The sequence below is a fragment of the Myxocyprinus asiaticus genome, chromosome 42, assembly GCF_019703515.2.
Source record: "Myxocyprinus asiaticus isolate MX2 ecotype Aquarium Trade chromosome 42, UBuf_Myxa_2, whole genome shotgun sequence".
Taxonomy (NCBI): Eukaryota; Metazoa; Chordata; class Actinopteri; order Cypriniformes; family Catostomidae; genus Myxocyprinus; species Myxocyprinus asiaticus.
The window spans coordinates 16038932-16064342 of NC_059385.1; the positions used below are offsets into that span (position 1 = coordinate 16038932).

The 25411-nt window shown below is 37.8% G+C and overlaps 2 protein-coding genes across 14 annotated transcripts in view; one reads left to right on the forward strand and one right to left on the reverse strand.

Moving 5' to 3' along the window:
- Positions 1-5263, reverse strand: part of LOC127432399 (synaptojanin-1-like) — a 36016-nt gene extending 30753 nt beyond the window's left edge. For 3 of the 11 annotated variants that reach the window (XM_051683430.1, XM_051683434.1, XM_051683432.1), the window contains exons 1-6: positions 5041-5234; positions 3246-3393; positions 2859-2945; positions 1460-1727; positions 925-1150; positions 569-652 (exon numbers count right to left, since the gene is read on the reverse strand). In XM_051683430.1, coding sequence (XP_051539390.1) covers positions 569-652; positions 925-1150; positions 1460-1727; positions 2859-2945; positions 3246-3369 — 789 coding nt within the window. In that variant the 5' untranslated portion in view covers positions 3370-3393; positions 5041-5234. Of the gene's footprint in view, positions 1-568; positions 653-924; positions 1151-1459; positions 1728-2858; positions 2946-3245; positions 3394-5040 lie in introns of all 11 variants that reach the window. The other 8 variants (XM_051683428.1, XM_051683427.1, XM_051683429.1 and 5 more) reach the window with 8 other exon arrangements.
- Positions 5264-6397: 1134 nt separating this feature from the next.
- On the forward strand, positions 6398-22155 carry LOC127432869 (solute carrier family 46 member 3-like). Of its 3 annotated transcripts, none has more exons than XM_051684359.1 (6): positions 6398-6536; positions 15153-15358; positions 17349-18213; positions 19413-19496; positions 19831-19987; positions 21194-22155. In XM_051684359.1, the coding sequence occupies exons 2-6, from the start codon at positions 15170-15172 to the stop codon at positions 21288-21290; spliced, it is 1392 nt and encodes a 463-aa protein (XP_051540319.1). In that variant the 5' UTR covers positions 6398-6536; positions 15153-15169; the 3' UTR covers positions 21291-22155. The 3 variants fall into 3 exon arrangements, with proteins under 3 accessions (XP_051540319.1, XP_051540321.1, XP_051540322.1); XM_051684361.1 differs by having other exon boundaries at positions 6415-6536; positions 15248-15358; XM_051684362.1 differs by having other exon boundaries at positions 6428-6536; positions 15251-15358.
- Positions 22156-25411: the final 3256 nt, after the last annotated feature.

The following is a 25411-nucleotide window of genomic DNA, read 5'->3' on the forward strand; positions in this document are numbered from 1 at the left end:
AAGTTTTACACTGTACGGTCGTCAGGTTCTGTGGAAAGCATTGAAGAAACCAGCCAAAGAAAGATCACCTTACCAGCTTCCCACTAAAAGCAGCAAATGATAACGTCTATGCAATGTCAGGGGAAAGACAGAGGCATTTCAAGACCTGCTTCCTGGAATCTTAATTCAGAATCTGGACTACAGCCAATTTACTTGCAGCTTTCGCCAACTAACATTGCATAAAGTCTTTGCAGCGTACAACAGATCATCTACCACCAGATAGAACTGAGCCTTTGAAATACCAGCTGTTGGTTTCCATGCAGTCCTTTTGGGTCTGAGTGGCGACTTTGATTCAGCTGCAACAAAATCCCCTGTAACAAGTGTTTCTGATAATATGAATAGAAGGGGTCAGAACTGGCCATGAATGACGAAGTGGAAACACAACAGAATAAGTTCATAATGATTACCCAGCAGGGGCTTGGATTTCCTACAAGCTGGTTTAAAGTTTTCTAGAGGAAAATGCAAATATTTTGCTGCAATCTGATTTGAATACATGTAGATGGTCTATTGATTCAGGGCTTTACCTTACCTGAATACCTGGCTGCTCCCAAAATAGAGGTATTGAGCCTCTTATCTGAATGAAGGAGGACACTTTGTCATCAAGAAAAATAACCTGCAGGTAACACCAATAAAAACACGTCATAAAGTGAATCTGCACTGCATTGTAAAATCTTTCACATATGGTGCATTTAAAGGGATCTGTAATCTGTCATTTACTTCCTCTCATGTTGTTCCTGTATTACTTTAATCAGCAATACAAAAGGAGATTTTAGGACAAAAGTCATATGAGTTAGGAACAATATGAGGGTGAGTAAGTGTTTCATTTTTGGGTGAACTACCTCTTTACGATAGTGAGATCAAAGGTAACTTATCCTGTTGGCATACCTGCTCAGTCTCCACAAAGTTGGCAACCTGCCCGTCGTCATTTGTGCCTCGGACATTGAAACGTGTGCCTGCTCTCTCCGAGCTGAGCCGCGAGATCACACAAGCTTTGGCCTGCTTGTGTCCAGCATAGACGGTGCGGATCTCCACTCCACCACACATCAACCTCAGCAGCCAATCGTCACAATTCACCCCATAATGCTTGAGATGGAGATGCAGGGACTGATTCCTGTGAACCCATTCTACAATTCTTAAAGGTGAAGTTTGTAATGTCTGTGCTCCTAGCTATACAGTTTGTATTTATTAATAATAAATAATAATTATACACATTGTCCTGCATGGAATTCCACATGGATTCCACCTATTTGACAGTCTTATTTTACTCAGTAACACTTGGATATAGTTTGCAAACAAGAACCAAAACCCACTGGACCAGTAAGAAATGCTTTAAATAAAATCTAAATTGTAAAAACAACAGATGAATACATCTACTGACAGTGAAGAAAAGGACCTTAGAAGTGATTTTAAAAATACTCACCAGAAAAATCGATTGTCCGATATGTCTTCTCTGATTCTACGGTGTGCGTTCAAGCTGAGGTCCAGACTCCCTCCGGTGGAGGACCAGGCAAAATAGAAGTTCCCCGAGTTTAAGACTTTCCTCACATCAGCGATCCGGTCCTCATCCGAGGGGTCATTCTTCAGAGACACAAAGTCGGTGCCAGTTACCCGAAAGACTTCAGAATCCTGGACTTTGCCTACTGAACTGCATCCTGTTGCGACCACCAGGCTGTGTAGCATAGAATCCCCTAAGAAAGAAGAGTGACAGAATTCAGCAAATGTGGTCTGTTATTTTTAAGCAATCTCCTATAAAGTAAAAATTACACTGAAAGTATTTCATATACATTTAATCATTTATTGGACACTTTTATCCAAAGCACCTAATTAGGTAAAATACAAACCATTCCAAAATTTGTAAACTAGAGCACTACTAAAGCAATAGCGAAAATGTAAATCCAGAAAAGAGATAAGATAGAGTAAGAGAAATTCGTATTTTTTTCAGCCTGATTCCATGAACATTACCTGACCGTGGCAACATTTTTGCAAAACGAAATTACGCACTTCATTACATTTTTCGCTGCAGTTTCCCAGTGAAATGTCCAGCGGGGGGCGCCAGAAGCGAGTGAAATAAAGTCGTTATCAGACAAGGTTTTTAAAGTGAATAACAGATGGAGGTTTTGATGAGTAAAACGTACCTCCCTAACCTAAAACTTAAATTAACTAAAACTTAAATGTAACCAATAGTGTCCTAAATGCAAATAAGAGCTATTTTTGGCTGGGCTCAAACCGCTATCTGTCGTGTTCAACAGTCAATCAGATGTGCTACTGCGGAGGCCAATCATGTTGGAATAATGTAGGTGAGTCTGTAATACAAGCGTTAAAATGTGTTGTTTTTCAAATTATGCGTTATAGTAAACATGTTTCAATATCATAACATAGCAGGGTGAAAAATAAGTGTTGTATAAGAGTTGTAGTGCTTCTAGTGTTAATTTCACCAGGAAACTGCTGCAAAATGTAGAATGCGGCACGTAAAAGTCAGTTTGCAAAAGTGTAGTTAAAATAACACTCAGCTGTACCTTCAAATATTTCAAACTCAAATAATGGCTGGCAGCGTATTACATATATTTGAGAAGGGATTACAGCACTGTTCACAATGAGACACTATTTGCACATAATAACTGTTTAATAATACATTGCACACAGTGCATTCACCTCCCTTGATTTTTAGACAGTGTTTTGGTGAGATTTCAGGTCAACTTATCATTAAAATAATCTAGGTTTTGACTTTAATCAGATGTGAAAGGGAACTTGTCTTTGTTGTGACAACAAAACACACAGAGAGTCAAATCATAAGAAAGGAGAAACATGTACAGACGTACCAAGGTTAAGACGAAGAACTCCCAGGATCCCATAAGCATCCAACATCTTGGTGTATGCTGTTTTGATGGTTTCCTTCTCTGCTGCCGCTATGAACGACAACAAAACATTCACTTGAAAGCCACATAGCATATTATTATCAAGATTTACAGACTTTAAAACTTCATGGTTTCACTTATAAATGTTAAAAAGCCACATTGCATGTCTTTGAGGACATGAAAATGAATCTTTTCTACTGTAAGCAGGATTGTATCTATTCTAATGGGAAAAGTCAGCAATGAGTCAATAAATGATCAGACATTTTACATTTAGGATCAATAAAAATAATGACTATAAAAGATTGACAGGTATCGATTTGAGGTGCACAAATGTGTCTTGGATGATCTTACACAGTACAGCAACAGCTCCCGACTCGAACATCAGGCATTCCTCTCGATTTCTGGTCTCCACAATAACACTATATGGAGGTGGATCCAGTTTATGATAAATACGATAACCTTTGCTGAATGCCATGGTTCGACACAACCCCTTTCAATCCTAAATGAGAAATAATAGTAAATTCAATTCAAATGTCAAACACCCAAACATACTTCAAAGTCTGTCTGATAAAACCCCAATTTATAATAATTTGAAATGGTTTTAAAGGGATAGTTCACCCAAAAATGAAAATTCTCTCATCATTCACTCACCCTCATGCCATCCCAGATGTGTATGACTTTCTTTCTTCTGCTGAACACAAATGAAGATATTTTTTTAAGAATATCTCAGCTCTGTTGGTCTATACAATGCAAGTGAATGGTGACCAGACCTTTGAAGGTCCAAAAAGTACATAAAGGCAGCATAAAAGTAATCCATTATACTCCAGAGGTTTAAGTTTATTTTCCTATAAATCTCCACTTTCAAACAACCCTCCTAAGCACTGTCTTCTCCTAAGAGTTCTTCTTTTGCTTTTGGTGAATCACATTTTTTCCTGCCTATCGCCAACTAGTGGGCAGGGAGGAGAATTTAAAAAAGGACCTAAAAACGAATGTTTCTGAAGACATGGATTTAAGCCACGTGGAATACTTTTAGCTGTTTTTATGTGCTTTTTGGAGATTCAAAGTTTTGGACCCTGTTGACTTGCATTGTATGGACCTACAGACCTGAAATATTCACAAAAAAAAAAAAAAAAAAAAAAAAAAAAAATCGTTTGTGTTATACAGTAGAAAGAAAGGCATACACATCTGGGATGGTATGAAGATGAGTAAATGAACTATCCCTTTAAGGTGCTGATAAAAATATATATAGCCTGTATGAAACCCTAATCGACCTGCAGATTCAGATGAACACGTGCATAAAATGCCGCATTAAGCCCCAATGAACACACTATTCAAAGTGCATTATAAATGCAGTCATGAACACTACCGTTGACATAAGAGGAAGGAAATACATTGAGAGGTTTGCACAAATCGTGCTATTGTAAATACATGCTCTCCTTGCTTGAATTCACTCGTTTGGTTGCAGCAGAGATCACATCGCATGATCATTACATTATATAAAAGAAAACTGGCGATAAATGCAAAGTTAAGTGCAAAGTTATTAGGGGCCGAATGCGTTGTTGTGTTAAAAAGAAAGATACACTGCATTATTGAACGCAGTGGTCTCTAAACGCGTTTTAAAAGTTTACGTTCTTTTCATCCTGACACGGCGTCAAATACATCATTGAGAAACTGACTTAGACAAGTGCTCCTTACAAGCACGATCTTTATTCCTGACCACACACAGACAGATCTGCAACCCAAATGCATACATAGAGATGTTTCAAATTCATGCAGATACAAGACACTATATCGGCTCTGTGTCTAAACCTTAGGCCACTGTCTCTGTGTGGCTGAAGGTTGGTTTACGTGACATTAATATGACAGCTAGTATAAAAATGATCAGGCACTAATGGCACCTGATCTCTCAAAAGCCAGAGTCAAGACAGAATGACAGCGCTAAAAGCCTTTAGCAGGTTGGCTCATATTGATCAACACTGGAGGCTAACGTTAGCCGGCTAGCTCACCATCGCCTTCCTGAACCATATAAACAGATGACATTTTCAGCATCGGATTATTTACTTTTATATTTTAAAGATAGAAATATATCGGCTTTTATTACTCATTTATGCTAATGCTTGGTAAAGAAATGTATGGCCTTGTATACCTGTCAGAGTTGTGTCCGTCTTCCCCTGGTTGGAAAGCGTTTTTGGTTAATGGTACCAAAATGATTAGCGGGGCAGGTAGTAGTTCAGCCCCAGAAATACAACTGGAACCTAGACAGGACAGCAGGAGATAAACTCAGTTTCCTGTGCGTTGTACAAAGGTGCCTCAGTTTGTTCCTGGCAGGCAGCAGATGCCCTAACCCCGCCCAAATGTGTATACCCTAATCCTAACCAATTTAGCGTGCAAGACAGAGTAGCCTGTCAGGAACAGTGGTTGGCACCTTTCTCCCATCGCGGTTTGCGGTTCCTGGCATGTAAGCTAACTACTGATTGGTCAAATTGGTGTCATGTGATTTGGGATATCGAGTCACGAGCAAACCGCATCGTGTGCATTCAGCACATTATACTTGTTCTGTGCAGCTTAGGTAAAACGGTAATAGGAAAAAAAGAATAGGATACTCTACCTGAGTGAAAAAAGAATAATAATATGGACAGTAGTAGCTTTAATTCTACTTAAACAAAAAGAGTTGGACATTTTGGGCCGTAATGCGCCCTCCTCTGGCTAAATAAGTAAAGCAACGGCATCTATTTACTTCGTCATGTCTAGTTTTTATACAGTTTAGTGATCTAGACCCCGCCCATTAGGTACGCCTACTAATATAATTTACGATACTATAAATGCCAATTTAATAATAATAATAATAATAATAATAATAATAATAATAATAATAATAAATGCAGTTACATAATAAACAATAATCATTTTATTTATTTTCTTTTTGATCGGCTGTCTGAACTACAGTGTATACACATTTAAGCTAAAATTTAGAACAAGGATCAAACAAATACCTCAGGTTTAAAAAAATAAATAATAATAATAATAAAAATAAAATAAAATAAAAAGTTTTATAAAATAAAGCATATATGTAAACATGGAAGAACCTCAAGCCCCTGAAAGAAGAAAAGTCTTACATTATTACAAATCTGTTAAATAAGTGAACGGTAAATTAGAATTCCTTTTCAAAAAACATTGCTCTTGAAACTACATAATTTATCTAATAATGAATATGCAATTTTAGTTGCACAGCAATTATTGGATCGTGACCAAAATGGACATTGCAATGGTCTTATTGACCCTAAAATGATCATTACCAAAGGTTATAACTTAAGATAAAAACAGCACGTAAAAATGCAACGAATGCACAAGGGATCCTAAATTCTGAAGCCTCAACATTACATTGCCCCTCACTTATTTTCCCTTCTCCATCCCGCCCACTTCCGATGATGGCAGTCTAACCCACCAATGATCTGAAGCTCCTGAAATTCAACTGTCCAATTAGATTAATAGGTTCAGGAAACCAACGTTTCATAAAGCGGCTGCGATCTGTCATCATGGTTTCATAAACGAAATAGAGAACACTGTAACACACTTGCACATCCTTGTCTTACAGTGTCAGAAGAAAAGAGGAACTTCTGCTGCATGTATGTTAATGAAGAAGTAAGTATTGAATCTGTTGGCATTGTTCGTAAATAGGCTACCGCAAAAGCGGTCAGACCGGTAGCTGTCCAATTATTGATCTGAATTAGCTGTCATTTGCAACGTCATAACGTAATGGAGCTGTTTTGGGTTGCCTAAAATATATGATTCAGCACGGACTTAACTGATGTTTGTTCATGCTTCCAAATGTTTGGTTCCCAGAGTGTTCTGGAGACGTTAGTGTATGGCGTCATTTTTATATCACTTGAATTTGAAAAAGCCTCAGAATTCATGATCTTGAAAAAAGACTGAGTGTAATTTGATGTTATCGGAAAATTTTGCTGTTAATTTTAAATATTTGAAAATATTTTGTGTGAATTCACCTAAAAAAAATAAAAATAAAAAAAGTTGTGAAATTCAAGTTTTTATTATTCAAGTGGTGGATTTCAGGTCGTGAAATTCAGGTCTCAATATTCAGATTGTAGGGGACGGCAAGATGGCGGCCAAGGTGGATGATCTTTCTTAATTGCGGACGGCTTAGGGGTGTTTTTTCCAAATATTTGTTTTTTATATCGATTTCCTCTCACAAAATGAAACCAAGTATGGTCAACAGCACTGGTGGTGCCATTAAATGAAAAGACAAGGCTGCTTCTAAAACATTGAAATCAGTGGAGACACAAAAAAGTCAAGATGAAGGGATAAGTGATGACATTGAGATGGCAGATCACTCGTACTTGTACACCTTCAAGAAAGATCTTAGCGTATGCCAGATATGGATGACACGCCAGAAAAACCTCGTTCCAAAAAAGTGAAAGACATCGCTTCTTGAGATGCAAGAGAACATTGTAACTCTCTTATCAAATAAATTTAATGAGAGTTCGGGGCACCTGGAGAATCTGATTCGAGAAAATACGCTCAGCATTGGAACCCTGAAAAAGTCAATTGACTTCATGATGAATGAAGTTAAGGACTTAAAAGACGAAATGAAAGTGGTGAAATAAATCACTAAATCACACGAGCAGAAAGTTGCTGAGCTTGAACGAAAAGTCAATGAAGCTGAAAGATATCGGCGGAGATGGAACTTGAGGCTGCACGGTGTTCCCGAGAAAACGGATGAAGATCTCAAGCATCTGGTGATTGGAATCTGTGGTTCAGTTGCTCCAGAGTTAAAGGATAGATGCCAGGTTGATGTGGACATTGTTCATAGACTGGGTCGGAAAGAACAGGGCAGAAGCCCAAGAGCAACGATAATTCAGTTCACGAACAGGTCTACTCGAGATCTACTCTGGAAAAGGGCAAAGAACTGTGAATTCCTTCAAGCGCAGCGTTTGCGGTTTACAGAGGACTTGACCGCGTTGGACGTGGAGAAATGAAAACTCTTGTGGCCCATGGTGAAAGATGCCAGAGAGAAAGGTCATAAAGCTTTTTTTGTGGGGAGGAGAGCCTTTGTTGATGGCGTTGAAATTTTCCCCAAATAAAGGTTTGGTTCTGATGGTTTCTGACCAAAGAATAAACAATACTAATTGAAAGAGAATGGTCGAGGGGGAGTGAGGAGATAATAAATACATAAACAAATAAAAAATAATAATCTCCCATGTTAAATTGTAAACTAATAGGAATTATGCACCCTTTGAGTTACATATACCTTAGCTCTTAAGAGTTTTTTTCTTCTGTAATTGTGAATGTTAAAAGTTCACGTTGTTATCATTTTGTTCCTTTTAATGTCAGGGGTATTTGAGATTTAACTAAACCAAAGGCTGTTTTTTTGTATTGCAAGAGATTTAATGTAGATTTTTATTTCTTACAAGAGACTCATGCTTGTTCTTCAGGTGTGAATTTTTGGAAGTCTCAATGGGGCAGCGAAATTTGGCATTCTTTTGGAAGTAATCACTCAGCAGGAGTTGCGATTTTTAAAGGGTTCATTTAAAGGTAAAATTGTCAGTAGCAAAGTCCACAATGGGGGTAGGTGGATAATTCTAACAGTATCCATTGATGGGAAAATGTTTTTGTTAGGTACTGTATATGCCTCAAATATTCAAAAATATAATGTTGATTTGTTCTCTGTTATTGAAAATGAGTTTAATAAGGTAAGAGAAAGATTTCATGATATTGAAATTATTCTAGGTGGGGACTTTAATATTGTCCTAGATGTTAAGATGGATAGAATTCCTATTCCAATTAGACCATCTACAACTGATTCAGAGCTATCTGGATTTTGTGAAAACTTAGGGGTAATTGCTATATGGAGATATAAACACCCAATTTTGAAAGAGTGCACATGGAGTAATAGGGATAAATCTAAACAGTCAAGAATCGATTTTTGGTTAATTTCTAATTCGTTAAAACAAAATACAAACAGAGTGTCCATTGAACCATCAATATTGTCTGATCACAAAATGATTTATCTTCTCATTAAATGGAATAACGTATCTTCATGTAAAGGCTCTAAGACGTATTGGAAACATAATAATAGATTATTGGAAACTGATAGTATTAAACATGAAATTAAGAAGATAATACAAACATACTGGAATCAAGCTAAGCAAACAAATTTATACTGTAAAAACTGGGAGCTTATGAAGTTTCAGATTAGACTTAGTGCAGTTAATAAAGGCAAAGAAGATGCAAAATCTAATAGGTCAAAGGAAGAGGAAAATATTAGAGCTATTTGTATCATCACTGATAATAATACTGACAGGAATTCTAATTTGTTAATGAATCTGCAGGCTGAGTTAGATAAATTATATATAATCAAGGCAAAAGGAACATTTGTTAGATCATGAAGACGTTGGTTAGAAGAAGGGGAAACTAATTCCAGATACTTTTATAATCTGGAGAAAAGGAATGGAGAGTATACATAAGCTTAACATTAATGGCCATGAAACACAGGACCCTATTATTATTTCAAAATATGTCTCAAGTTTGTATGGTAAATTATATTCCAGCAATGCATGTTCCGTAGACAAAATAGATGATTTTTTAAAGCCCCTAAAATATAACAGAGATATTATCGATGAAGAATTTAAAGCCCTTTGTGATAAGGAAGTATCCATTTTAGAGATTAGAGATTATTTATAACAGCTATAAATAAACTTAAATTAAACAAGTCCCCCGGTAATGATGGCTTAACTGCAGAATTTTTTTAAATATTTCAAGACGATCTAGTTGAATTTCTGTTAATGGTCTTTAAAGAATCTATTGATCAGGATGTTTTGCCACCCTCCATGACACAAGGTCTAATATCCTTAATTCCAAAGCCTGATAAAGACCTATTATTACTAGATAATTGGCGACCTATCACCTTAATTAATAATGATAGTAAAATGATTGCTTCCATATTCGCTGAAAGGTTAAAATCAGGATTAGAATCTATTATTGATGAGGCGCAATCAGGTTTTATAAAAGGAAGACATATTTGTAATAATATTAGACTTGTATTAGATCTTATAGATTATAATGAAATTATCAGTGAAAATAGTTTTATTCTGTTTGTTGATTTTTACAAGGCCTTTGATACAATCGAACATGACTTTATTTTTAAAACCCTTGAATTTTTTGGTTTTGGGGACAAATTTCAAAAAGTAATCAGAACCCTATATAATAAGATTAATAGCTCTGTAAAATTGGTATATGGAACTTCTTATAGATTCGAAATCAAAAGGGGGATTCGACAGGGCTGTCCTATTAGTCCATTGCTTTTTTTGTGGGTTACACAAGTTATGGCCATTCATATTAAGAAAGATATTTTTCGAGGTATCAAAATAGAAGATACAGAAATTAAATGCACACAATTAGCCGATGACACTACCCTTTTCTTAAGAGACTATATTGAAATTCAAAATGCAATTAAGTGTCTGCAGTTATTTTCATCTATATTTGGTCTTTCCCTGAATATTAATAAATGTGAGTTTATGGTTCTAGGTTCCTGTAACTTTACAGCAGTATGCAATATTCCCGTGAAAGAAGTTGATTTGGGTATCAAGATATCTAAAAATATGGAAGTCAGAAATGAGTTAAACTTCGCTCCTATCATTCAATCATTTGAAAAGAAACTGAATTCTTGGCTGATGAGAGATATCTCTTTAACTGGTCTTGTGTTACTAGTTAAAGCTGAGGGTTTATCTAGGTTGGTTTTATACTGCTCAAGTGTTAGATATACCCCCCTCATTAATTAAAATGATAGACACCAAACTTTTTAGATTTATTTGGAAACAAGCATTACTTTCATGGACGCTTATGTATAGTCATAATTGCTCCCCCCCCATAAATGTACCATTTGGAATAATAGATACATAAGGGTTAGAAACAAATCAATATTTTTTTGAGAATTGGTTTGAAAAGGGAATTATTTGGGTTAAACAGTTGATCAAAAAGGATGGTGTCTTATGCAATTATCCTGAATTTGTTCATATTTATAACTTTTCAGTTGATCCTATCCAATATTTTTTGGTTTTACATGCAATTTCCAAGGAAATTTTGAGGCTATTGGAACGTAATAATAATTATTCTTTACAAACAGTTGAATAATTTACTGCTTGTATCAAGTCGCAGGGCAAGGATTTCACAAGTTCTGGATGTAATAATATTTTCTTGCGTTCCCTTCTTCAATCTAAATATATACTTGCTGTTACTACTCACTGGAATTCTCTATTTAAAAAACGTCTTGATTGGAGTAAAATTTGGATGACACCTCATAAGTATTGCATCACAATTAAAGTGAAAGAGGTTTCATATAAAATTTTCCATAGAGTTTACCCAGTTAAATCACTTGTGGTACAACATTTTAAAGTGAACATGGAAGATATTTGTGTTTTTTGTAAAATTTCCCCTGAGAGTTTAATCATTAAACTTTTAATCATCTATTTTGGGAGTGTCCCAAGATCCAAATGTTTTGGAAAGAACTCAGTAATTACTTACAAAGAAAAGCTATGATTCTTGTTAACTTTGAAGAAGTTGATGTTATGCTAAAATGTTTTTCATTTGATGGTGATACAAATATTTTGTTTATATTTGATTTAATTATTATAATTGCCCATTATTATATTCATAAAGTCAAATGGAATGAAAAAATGTGATGTTAAAATATATTTAGAAACAATATCCAAAAGTAGAAACTTAAAAGCAAGGAAAACTTTACAGCTGTTTAATAGGTATAAGTTTTTTCTGTAAAATGCCTTTTTCTTTATTTTTTCTTTCTTTCTTTCTTCTTTTTTTTTTTTTTTTTTACCCCTGACATGTATGGTTATATGTAAAAAATTATGTTTTGTTCTTATTAAAGTTAGATATACACTATATTGCCAAAAGTATTCGCTCATCTGCCTTTAGACGCATATGAACTTAAGTGACATCCCATTCTTAATCCATAGGGTTTAATATGATGTCAGCCCACCCTTTGCAGCTATAACAGCTTCAACTCTTCTGGAAAGGCTTTCCACAAGGTTTAGGAGTGTGTTTATGGGAATTTCTGACCATTCTTCCAGAAGCGCATTTGTGAGGTCAGACACTGATGTTGGACAAGAAGGCCTGGCTCAAGGTCTTCGCTCAAATTCATCCCAAAGGTGCTCTATCGGGTTGAGGTCAGGACTCTGTGCAGGCCAGTCAAATTCTTCCACACCAAACTCGCTTATCCATGTCTTTATGGACCTTGCTTTGTGCACTGGTGTGCAGTCATGTTGGAACAGGAAGGGGCCATCCCCAAACTGTTCCCACAATGTTGGGAGCATGGAATTGTCCAAAATCTCTTGGTATGCTGAAGCATTCAGAGTTCCTTTCACTGGAACTAAGGGGCCAAGCCCAGCTCCTGAAAAACAACCCCACACCATAATCCCCCCTCCACCAAACTTCACAGTTGGCACAATGCAGTCAGACAAGTACCGTTCTCCTGGCAACCGCCAAACCCAGACTCGACCATCAGATTGCCAGATGGAGAAGCGTGATTCGTCACTCCAGAGAACGCGTCTCCACTGCTCTAGAGTCCAGTGGCGGCGTGCTTTACACCACTGCATCCGACGCTTTGCATTGCACTTGGTGATGTATGGCTTGGATGCAGCTGCTCGGCCACGGAAACCCATTCCATGAAGCTCTCTACGCACTGTTCTTGAGCTAATCTGAAGGCCACATGAACTTTGGAGGTCTGTAGCGATTGACTCTGCAGAAAGTTGGCGACCTCTGCGCACTATGCGCCTCAGCATCCGCTGACCCCGCTCTGTCATTTTACGTGGCCTACCACTTCGTGGCTGAGTTGCTGTCATTCCCAATTGCTTCCACTTTGTTATAACACCACTGACAGTTGACTGTGGAATATTTAGTAGCGAGGAAATTTCACGACTGGACTTGTTGCACAGGTGGCATCCTATCACAGTACCACGCTGGAATTCACTGAGCTCCTGAGAGCGGCCCATTCTTTCACAAATGTTTGTAGAAGCAGTCTGCATGCCTAGGTGCTTCATTTTATACACCTGTGGCCATGGAAGTGAATGGAACACCTGAATTCAATTATTTGGATGGGTGAGCGAATACTTTTGGCAATATAGTGTATATACAGCATATAGCCTTTGTAATGGTGGCCAGCTGATAGATAGCTGTGCAATGTGTAAAACCTCACTCTCCTTACCTCAAGATGTGCACTAGTGACTGACGTGAGAGGCTGTAGCCTTTAGCCTCCTTGTTAGCGCACCCGCCGCCCATGCCGGAGACGCCGGTTCGAGTACCGTACGGAGCGGGTAGAACAGGAGCGCCACAGTGGTGCCGTGACCCGGATGGGAGTGAGGGTTTAGAGGGGTGAGTGTACCGGTGGCCAGCTGATAGATAGCTGTGCAATGTGTAAAACCCCACTCTCCTGACCTCAAGAGGTGCACTAGTGACTGATGCGAGAGGCTGTAGCCTTTAGCCTCCTTGGTAGCGCACCCGCCTCCCATGCCGGAGACACCGGTTCGAGTACCGTACGGAGCGGGTAGAACAGGAGCGCCACAGTGGTGCCGTGACCCGGATGGGAGTGAGGGTTTAGAGGGGTGAGTGTACCGGTGGCCAGCTGATAGATAGCTGTGCAATGTGTAAAACCCCACTCTCCTGACCTCAAGAGGTGCACTAGTGACTGATGCGGGAGGCTGTAGCCTTTAGCCTCCTTGTTAGCGCACCCGCCTCCCATGCCGGAGACGCCGGTTCGAGTACCGTACGGAGCGGGTAGAACAGGAGCGTCACAATGGTGCCGTGACCCGGATGGGAGTGAGGTTTAGGGGGGGTGAGTGAACCGGTGGCCAGCTGATAGATAGCTGTGCAATGTGTAAAACCTCACTCTCCTGACCTCAAGAGGTGCACTAGTGACTGATGCGAGAGGCTGTAGCCTTTAGCCTCCCTGTTAGCACACCTGCCTCCCATGCCGGAGACGCTGGTTCGAGTCCCGTACAGAGCGGGTAGAACAGGAGCGTCACAATGGTGCCGTGACCTGGATGGGAGTGAGGTTTAGGGGGGTGAGTGTTATGGTGGCCAGCTGATAGATAGCTGTGCAATGTGTATAAACCTCACTCTCCTGACCTCAAGAGGTGCACTAGCGACTGACACGAGAGGCTGTAGAAATGTGCAAGAGAAAGTGAAATATAATTTTATCAAACAGCCAAGACATGCAACACACACTTACAAAATGGGTAAAGTGGCTGTTATATATATATATATATATATATATATATATATATATATATATATACACACACACACACACACACACACACACACACACATTGTTATATAAATGTTTAACTATTTAGGATCTCACAACCATTTAACAGACATATAGAAATATATCTTTTATTTTTAGATTTATTATTTAATACTTATTGACTAATTTCTTTTTTTTTTTTTTTTTTGCAGACTTGCAGTTAAAAAGAGGTAGTTTGATTATTCGTTTCCACTGGTAAATATCCTTTGGCCCATATCATTATAAAATAAGGTTCTTGATGAAACTTGCTATTAGGTGAAGTATCCAATTTACTGATTAAGTTGATCTTTTCTTCAAAACACTTTATATGAAACGTTATAATAAGTATCCCTAAAGTATACCTTTTTGTGTTTTCACAGTGTTGTTGTCACAGTTGTTTCAAATTACATTTGATCTGTTTCCAACACTTTACGATTATCCAAGAGAATGATGGATTACATCGACGCTCGTTTGCTCTTCCTTGCATTCCCAGATGTCATCCTCGAATTTTGCCGCCTGAATTTTTCAACCCGTATTCAACAATCTGAATACTGAGACCTGAATTTCATGACCTGAAATCCACCACTTGAATAATAAAAGTTTTTTAGGTGAATTCACACAAAATATTTTCAAATATTTAAAATTAACAGCAAAATTTTTCGATAACATCAAATTACACCCAGTCTTTTTTCAAGATCATGAATTCAGTGGCTTTTTCAAATTCAAGTTCTGGTGATATAAAAATGACACCATATTAGTGTATGGTTCTTAAAAGCATAAAACCTAAAAACAACGTTCTTATAATGTCCCCCTTCCCATACGCTTAAGTTACGGGAACATTCTGTGTTTGCTAGGTCAGTTCTGTTAATGCCATTATGTAGGTCTCCAATTAGTCAGATCATGTGGACTTATCATCTTGTCTATTTTCTTGCTTGGCTTTACAGCACACTTCCTCGTCAGTATGAAGGGACTGTACTTTGTCGAGCCGATCGTTGCGATATATGCGTTTGCCAGTTTTATGATTTACCCTTTGGTGCAGCAGTATGTGTATCGCAGACTGTGGCTGGAGATCACCAACTCATCGTATCCCGTGTCCGACAACACTTCCCGATGTGCTAACACCAGCAGCAATCAGACCAGCCAGCAAAATGTGAGTAATCTAGCACTGGATCACACATTGGTGTCATATATTGTCACATGAATATATAACACCGAAAGATTTTTTTGATCATGTACAGTGGCCTCTCAGTGTACTCTTTAAGCCATACTTCAAATATACATCATTACATTAGATATCAAAATAGTAAACCAAGTTGCTTTTGCAAGCAAATTATGCTAGACCATTTTCATTACTATCCTAACTTTTTTTTTTTTTTTTGCCATTTTTGTAACAAATTGGTCCCATGTTCATTTTTATTAAATGCAACATGTCAGTTCCTCTCAAGTTCACAGGGGTAACCACAGTTCAGGTGCAGTTCATCACATGTTGGCATGTTCCACTAAATTTGACAACTTATACAATATAATTGATTGATCTTTATATCATTGTTAGGTTGTTTTAGTTGGTTTAGCATGCTGTACATAGGCTAAAATAGGTGCTTATATGAAGATTTTTTTTTTTGTTGCTATATTAGCCAAAGTTTGCGAGGTTATGGCATTGTGCATTGTAAACCCTAATGTTGTCATTACTGGAAAAAGTTGTAACTTAATGAAAAAGTATTTGAAATGTCAAGTTTTAGGCTCATAATACAAATATCTAAGTTCCTTGAACTTTCATGGACTTAAGATTTTAAGTGTTAATAACTCAAATGATTGAGTACAAAATTGAATAATGTGGGGAATACCCACAATGCCTTGTGCTTGAATTATTTAATACGTTTCCTTGGTCAAAGGGAACATATGGGAGCATTTAAATAGTTGTTATTAAGAATTCATAGAGGCTTTAGCTCATTTGAAGTATTATTTATGCTGTTTTGTTGCAAATAGTTGTTTCATGTAATGTCACCATTTGGATGATCTGTGTCCCCTTTGGTCAAGCTGGACCCTGTTAACACTATATCAGTTCTCCTTGTGCATGTGCAACTGAAGGACAGGTATGTATGCATTTCTGGGGAGAAATGAGTTTATTTGAAAATGGATCTGGAATCATGACCTAAATGATCTAATCATGATCTAAATGACCTAAATTTGAGTCCATTCAATTAAAATTATTAAGTAGAAACAACATTTAAATAGCAAATCTACGTTAAGTCTACTTGCATCTAGTTACCTTAAATTGCAAGTTCAGTCTATATGAACACCGAGTTAAGTGAACATAATTACAAACATTTTGAAGACGCCATTACTCAATTTAATTGAGGTAACGAGTTTACTCAATAAATCGAGTAGAGTCAGCTTATTAGGGTTTTCATTTTGTCTTAAAACCGTTTTGGGGAAAAAATGTTTGTCTTAAAGTCTGCAAGTTCCTCAAGCACATCTGTTTATTGCTCTTTCTTTTCAGGGCTATATATGTAAATATTTGATACTTATGGCATGTGGATGGACTATGTGAACACAGTTTCCAATATCTCATCAAGACCGGCATCTTGACTTCTTGCATGAGCACTGGAAAGTCAGTCAGTGTGTGAATATAGAATTGACTCGGTATTTGGTATTACGGATACTGTGTTAATACTGGTATCATTAAATAATACTTAGTATTAAAACATATTTATATTTTACTATCAGTTTGATAGGAAAATACTGGTACTTTTGACATCCCTGCAAAAAAATGTTTGGGCTTTAATAAAAACATTCAGGGCTTAAGCCCACCCGTAGTCCGCCCATGATAAAATCTATTGTTTTGAAAATCATGGTCAATCTTGGACTATTCTGAATGTGTTGTATGGATTTAGTTGCACAAATTCTGTGACTTCACCTGTTGTGGTTTTGAGAACAGTCTGTAGTACTCTTATAGTTTTGGTTATCATCAAAGTTTAAGCACACACACCCATCTGTTTCATTTCCTCTTTCTGTTTTCTCGTTTTATAGATGTTGTTTGAAACTAGTTTGGACCATTTTGTATTAGACTGCATAAAATGCATTTGCAGTAACAGCATTATGTGTGTACATCTGTCTTATTTATTTTACTCTATTTTCAGGAGGTGCAGAAAGCAGCTTCTCTGTTTTCCATGTACAGTGATTTGTTTTCCATGATCCCCAGTCTCTTGATGACTCTTCTCCTAGTGGCCTACAGTGATCAGCGTGGGCGTAAGATCACCATTATTATGCCCCTCATCGGGGGTCTGATCTACACACTTTCCTTCCTGGCAGTCTCCTACTTTGAACTAAACCTCTACCTCCTAATAGCTGCCTCCTTCGTGAGTGCCCTTTTTGGTGGTATTGGCACCATGCTGGGTGGCTGCTTCTCCTATGTGGCCGATTTGTGCGAGGACGGCAAGCAGAAAACTCTTCGCATGGCCGTTGTGGACATGGTGATCGGCTTATTGGCAGGCGTGGCATCAATCTCTACTGGCTACTTCCTGCGAGCTGCTGGATTCAACTGGCCATTCTTCACATCAGCCATGTTCCAGGTGGTTAACTTACTATATGCCATCTTCATTTTGGAAGAAACCAAGGTGATTGACCAGTCAGAGACTGTGGCTTGTTGCCGGGTCCTGCATAAACTTGTATCAGGGATCTATAACCTGTTTGCTGGGGAAAACAGGAAAAGAAGTTGGATTCTTGTGCTGATGATTGTAATATTTTCCACTCTTTCATTTGCCAATACTGGGGGTTTGTCCGTGATCACTCTCTATGAACTCAATAAGCCGCTTTGCTGGAGTGAGATACTTGTCGGCTATGGCTCTGCGGCTTCCCTCACCGTCTTCCTCACCAGTTTTGTTGGTGTGTATGTTTTCTCACGCTGTCTGTCTGACATGGCCATTGTATTCATCGGAATGCTGTCAGTCGTTATAGCCATGGTGATGGTAGCCTTCGCAAAGACTACAGTCATGATGTTCCTTGGTGAGCATGTCCAAACTCTGGTGTTGAAAGGGCTTTTGTAGTGAATCTGGGTTTTGTTTTTGCTTTCAGACCATTCTGAAATAATAATTAGTATTTAGGGCAATATGAAGGAAAAGAAAAGATGCTCAAATGTTCAACAATGAAGGAAGTATAGAATTAAAATAGTTAAAATAACTCACAAATTAACATTTCTAGAAGTCAAATCAATGGTGCATCAATGGTATTTATTTATTGCATTATTAATTAAGGCATTTCAAAATTTTACAACAAAAACAGACTAATGTTAGCAATAAACCGCTTCCCCCCAACTCTTACCCCGTTATGCCAATCAAAAGAAACAAATATTTGTATTAATATGATCATTATTATAGTTTCTAATTATTATAAATAATCATTCATATATTCATAATTTATTATAATTAATAAAGAAGGTATTATAAAATATAAAAAAATTGTAGAAGTAATTAATCAAATATTAAATTAACTAAATCAAATATTTAAAACATGTTTTAATATTTATATTTTATTATATAAATATATTATAAATATAAATACATATAGATATTATTATTAATCATAATTATAGTTCTTATATTTAATAATAATAAATCAATATTATAAATAACAATAATAATACAGCAGTGAGAAATTACAGGTTAAGCTTTTGATATAAATTCAACATTAACATTAGCGCACTCTTTACTAGTATACAATGTTTACCCCCAGCCCACCATCTAATTAAGTAAGGAAAGTTTCCCAGATCTGAGATCAGCTCAGTTTTACTTCGCTTGTTTATGTTATTTTAAGATAAGAGTTTGTAACATTAATTTAAACGAACAAACAGCAGCTGCCTCTGGATTACAGCAACATCACATATCTTATCACATTTTATGTACTTATTATATGTAGTTAATCACTGAACCAAGGCTTGCTCATTTACCTTAAAAGATAACTGAATACAATAACACTGGTAACTGTGCTGTTTGTTTGTGAATTTCACTAATATGATCAGCACTCTATAAGGCTAAACCTCATTCCAATTTTTTGGTTTATTATTTGTCACACATTTTACTCCAGAACAACCAGGTTGGAAAGTCAATGTGTGCCCTAAATTTGCTTACTGTACCCAGCTAAAACAGGTACATTTTCTACAGTTCTGGTGGGATTGTTTGTTCAGTTAATGTGGATATTTATTACAGTGAGGATTCCTTCAATGTTTGCTGTCATGCCGTTCCCCGTTCTGCGTTCAATGATGTCAAAGGTTGTCTCAAAGTCCGAGCAGGGTGAGTGGCTCTCTGAAAATCACTGTTCCAAAGTAAAACTCCTCACTCAGCAAGATGTCGGTCCTAAGAGCTCTTTTCTGCTCGAGAGAAGTGTTTTTCAGTGACTACTCCTTAAACAAGAGGTTCATTCTAGTGTGATGTGTTGTCAAATCTTAATCCCCTTACAGCCCCTCTTTGAAATTAAAAGCAGTTTCTATAGCAGTTGTACCCTTTATGCAGTCTTATTTTAATGGAACAGTCATGCTTTCAATATATATTTGACTTCTTTCTGTACTGTAATAATATTTGCATGTATAATTCTTATTTTCTCTATCGCCGTTTGTTGTTTTCAAAGGAGTGCTTTTTGCCTGTGTGGCTTGTACTGAAAACCTGAGTACTAATGTGGCCTCCACAGTTTTTAGCAGTATCTATGCGGCCACTGTAGCATGGTGCTCTGGATTTGTCTTTCTATTGGGTGCTGGACTCTGCCTCATTCCTATGACTCTACTGGGGTAAGTGTATATTACATTCAAGTATATTACGTTAATGTCGTTTAGAGAGGTACCTTAAATGGGAATAAAAATTGCTTTTTATTTCTAAGTTGAAGATCCAGAGTGTATTAGGTCTGCTTTTATGTACAATCATGCATTTGGCAGACAGTTTAATTCAAAGTGACTTACAGTGCATTCAAGGTACCCAATACATTTATCATTATGTGTGTTCCTGGGAATCAAATGCATGACCTTGGTGTCGCTTGGGCAGTGCTCCATTACTTGAGCTACAGCTCTTTTAGACTCAATTGCTATACGTTTATTAGCTTATCCTTGTACAGGCAGATGCCAAATCTACTTTAGTCAGTTATATTTTGTTTTCTGAAATCAAGTCTGGTAACTTTGTTAATATGACTCACCACAACAATGGTAACTCTTCCATTTAAAAGTATGAAGCTCCTGCACAGTATTGTTTGGAATGGCTTGACCTTTGGTCAGGAAAGCACCTGGTTATGAATGAATGTTACATAGCGCATTTCTGACACTACACTCAAAGTGCCTTACACAGTGAACAGGGGACTCTCCTCAACCACCACCAGTGTGCAGCATCCACCTGGATGATGCGACAGCAGCCATAGTACGCCAGTACGCTCACCACTCACCAGCTATTGGTGGAGAGGAGAGAGTGGAGTGATAGAGCCAATTAATGGATGGGGATTATTAGGAGGCCATGATTGTTAAGGGCCAATAGGGGGAATTTAGCCAGGACACCGGGGTTACACCCCTACTCTTTTCGAGAAGTGTCCTGGGATTTTTAATGACCACAGAGAGTCAGGACCTCGGTTTAACGTCTCATCTGAAGGACGGTGCCTTTTTACAGTATAGTGTCCCCATCACTAGACTGGGGCATTAGAACCTACACAGTCCGCTGGGTGAGCACCCTCTTCTTGGTTAGACCAGTGGATCATAGACAGTTAGTGATTTTTCACAACAAGTTTTCTGAGCTTCTTTATCCATCTCTGTCATGACTTGCACTTTCAAGTAAGACCACATTCCATGGTTTATTTTGGTAAATAGGCCATAGTTCCTCTGCAAAATGCCAGGCTCACATTTCCCTTTTTTTTTTGTTTTTTTTGTTGCATATGTTTGTATTTGTCTTTCTGCACATATGCATATGTCCATGAGTGTCTGAATGCTGACTCATTCTGACTGTGTGTCCCTCTCCAGCATCCTAAGATGTTTCCATCCAGTGGATTCTAATGAGACTGAAGCACTCATATCAGATGATGGGACTGAAACCTCAGATGATGCACCTGTAGCTTAAAAAGCTATATAGGGAGTTCATATACCCCAGTCATTCACCTCAATTCCCCTGTGCGAGACTCTGAGTAGGTACAGTTCACACAGGAGATAAACTGAGAACTGGATGCAAATGTGAACACGTGGCTACTCTCTTCAAGCCAAAGTTTTTGAGTATTTTGAGTCACTGCCGTGAAGTGTGAGGTTTTTACTGAAATTTAGTATATTCAGTAAATATGCAGTATAGAAATGGATGATTTAAGGAAGAACCACAGACACTGTGATTAGGAAATTATATTAAGTTATATTAGGGAAATTTTGTAAAAGAGGAAAGACTATATAAAGTAATATTAATCTTAGCAAAAATGACCTGAAGTTTGGGCTACTGTGCATTAATTTTTTGTTTTGTATAAACATTTTGTATTTTTGAATACATATGCATAACATTTACAAAGCATTTCACTTCAAAAGAACCACAAAATCCTTTTAATTTGTCACCTTATTTTCATCCTCAAATTGTTGAATTTCAATTCTGTCACTAAGCTGTGACCTGCCATTCCAGTTTTATGGGCTTTTATAAGATTTGAATGGACTGTTGTTTCCTGTCTGCCCTTAGCTTTTTTCACAAACTTTGTTTAAGTGATCTGGATCCGATCATAAATTATCGATTTTAGAGGGCAGGCCAGTGCAGTCAAGTGCCTGCCTCACACTTGAACTCCTACACACTGAAACCCTCACATATTTGAGCATACATTATAGGAATACCTACTGAACTACTTCAATAAACCAGTTCACCTTTTTCATTCACACAAATACACTCAAACAAACCCACCTGTCTGTTTACTTGTGTATGACTTTGATATTTTGTTTGAATAAAACTAGTATCTGAATAGGCTACTAACTCTTGTGGTTTAGTCTTTGTTTAATAGCTCTTCCTTTAATCAAATAGATAATCTCAGAGTTGTTATAGATAATAAAAATAGCTGTGGCTGTTCTGAATTGGTTTGAACAGACTGTAAAAGTCAATATGTTTTCGAGTCATTGCTCTCTGAACTGTTCATCAGTTCTTCACTGCGGCAGCAGGTGGCAGTATAGATCTCTTAGCCAATAAGGTTTTAGCACTGCTGTATCAGGACACTTTGTTTTTTTGGTTTTATGTTGTGAACAATGTGCTGTTTTGTGACAAACCAAATCATTAATTCATATAAAACTAGGCCACAACAACCAGGGGAGGATTTAGTGATTTGGGGGCCCTTAGCAAAGTACAGGAATGGGGCCCTTTTCAATGACACACATTTAGGTCGATTCTCTCTTAAATGTGCTGTAAGCCTTTTATTATTATTATTATTATTATTATTATTATTATTATTATTAAAATTTTTTATGGAATGGTATGGAGAAAATATTCCTACGCCCTGTGAGATATCACTGACTATGGTTACATGGACACCAGAAAGCGGCTTATTACGAGAAAACAGTGTTCCCGTTTACATGCACTGTATAAGCGGGTACATTACTCCCGTATACATGTGACTCGGTCAGTAAGCAGCTTTCTCCACAGCAACGTAATTTTCCTGCAACGCTTGTGTGAACAGCGCACGTGGCATCCGAGGAAGACTTCACTATTTTACTCTCTGTTGATTCGTTTTATTTGTAGTTGTTAATAATGTCTGACAACACATTATAAAAACACAATCTGGCTACTATGAACTACAATACAGTATATACCACTACAATACCTTTTTTCTTTCTCACTCTCCCTCTTTCTTAATGCAACTTGACCTTGATAACGGGCGTAGCAATCATTTAAAAAGTGAGGGGGACAGAACGATTAGCGCAAGACGAACATAAATATATAAGATATATTTTTAAGGCTCTCAATCCATAACATTTTTTTATTGATTTAATTACATGATTGACCAGTGAATTTTAACTTTCGCATTTAGACATTTGCTGTATGAAAGACACAGCGTAAACACATTTGCCCTGTGAAAAATTGCTGGGGACGAACTTTGGTTTGAAAGTGAGGGGGACGTGTCTCCCGCATGCCCCGTGTATTCTACGCCCATGCCTTGTTGAACTATATCCAAATGATTAGACTAAAATTTGACTTTGCATGTTTCCAGAAGGCTTTGCTCAAATTTTACATTTGAAAACAAAACGTTTGCTAGATTTATGCTGCTAAATAGGGTGAAAACTCATCAACAGTCAGAGAAATGTTATTATTATTATTATTATTTTCATTTACGAGTGTCAAAGCCCAGATCATAATCATAATCATCAACACTGTGTATTGGTGACTATAGTGAGTGCTGTGCTCATGGAAGCAGCGGCAGGTGGCGGTACAGGCTGTGCAGCAATCTGATCCATTTGGAAACAGTGTTACATTAGGACAGGGCTCTTCAACTACTTTCTTGCGGGGGCCAGATTTCCAGATGAAAACTAGCAAGGGCCCAATTTTTTTTTTTTTTCAGTATTAATCTTAGCTAGCACTTTCATTGCAAGTAAAATGTTACTTAAAAACACCTTTAATACTGTGCATTTATTCATATTAAAATAGTCACAGAGTATACTGTATATTGAATTACAAATTTTTAAGGTCTGGCCATAAATTCCTTAATAAGATCTGGCTAAAAAACAAACAGGACTTATACTCTTATCTAACAAATTATTTTTTGATAAACTTTACCATGAAAAACAAACAAAACATAATATCATTTTAACATTCTAGCTCTATTGTTTACAAATTATTAAAACTGAGGAGAAACATTTAGATCTGCTGAAGTCTTCTCACATTATCAACCCACATGTGAAAACATCTCTGTTACGTATGTAACCTCGGTTCTCTGAGCGAAGGGAATGAGACATTGCGTTTATTAATGCATATGGGGAGTGCCTTCTTACGCGACCTAGTTGAAACCTCTCTACAATAACGGCAATATTCTAATATTGACTATGGTGTTTGAGCCCTGCCGTTTTGGTGCGAAACTGTTCACTATAAAAACAGGTGCACAAACACCATTTCCTCAGAATTTCTGACTGAGAACAAGGAGCGCATCGCTCATGCCTCAAGAACTCTGAGCCTTGTAGTGTGGCAAGCAGTCACAATGTCTCGTTCCCTTCATCTCAGGGAACCGAGTTTACATACGTAACCAAGACGTTCCCATACGACTCTGTACACTTGACATTGCGTTTATTAACGCATATGGGGAACAGAATCCCATCACGCCACACTATACGACATAACCTCCCAGAAATGAAGCATGATGCCGCAGTCTCATGGGACAGATAGTAACATGAGTATGTCGCTGTGAGTCATGTTGGGCCAGCAGGGGAGCACTCAGAATGAATATGTGAACTATAGTCATTTAGTATGAATGAACTCCTTCACGAACCCAGTGGGAAGGGAGTTTATTTATAATGTAAGTGCTTGTGACTAATGGTAAATTACAACAGCCTAATTCAGGCGGTTGTGTAAAAATATGGGAAGCTCGTCCTTAAAGGGAGGAGCATAAGTATATATATTTGGCCAAAAACAGAGAGGAGTTGTGAAGAAAGAGACGTTACGTCTAGGTTGTAAAACCTTGCGAATGTGTTTTGAGAAGACCATCCTGCTGCAAAACATATTTCTTGTAAGGACACACCATTCGTCCATGCCCATGAGGAGGCTATGCCTCTAGTTGAGTGTGCTTTAACACTAATTTGGCAAGTCTTTCCATGCGACTCATAAGCCAGGGCAATTGCATCGACAATCCAGTGAGAAAGTCTTTGCTTGGAGATGGACCTTCCTTTCGTGCATCCTCCATAGCATATAAAGAGCTGACCAGACAGTCTGAACTGGAGTGTATGCTCAACGTATGTGTGTAGCACCTGCACAGGGCATAACAAATGCAATGATTGTTCAACATCCGAATTAAATGGAGGAGGGAAGAAGGCCTGAAGGTGAACCACCTGCGCTCTGAAGGGCATGGTTAGGACCAGGGGTGGACTGGCCATTGGGAGAACTGGGACTTTTCCCGATGAGCCGGCCATGAAACGGGGCCGCATGGGCCGCCGTGTTATGCAGAACGGGCCACAAAATGGCGCCGTGATATGCCGAAGGGGGCAGCGATATGCAGAAAAGTGATCACTGATCGTATCACTTTA

What these genes read in the sequence shown, in the direction of transcription:
- LOC127432869 (XM_051684359.1), top strand. Translation starts at nt 15,170, where the DNA reads ATGAAGGGACTGTACTTTGTCGAGCCGATCGTTGCGATATATGCGTTT. An exon ending in TGTCTCAAAGTCCGAGCAGG is followed by an intron (nt 19,497 to 19,830) that starts GTGAGTGGCTCT and finishes TTGTTTTCAAAG; the next exon opens with GAGTGCTTTTTGCCTGTGTG. An exon ending in ATTCCTATGACTCTACTGGG is followed by an intron (nt 19,988 to 21,193) that starts GTAAGTGTATAT and finishes GTCCCTCTCCAG; the next exon opens with CATCCTAAGATGTTTCCATC.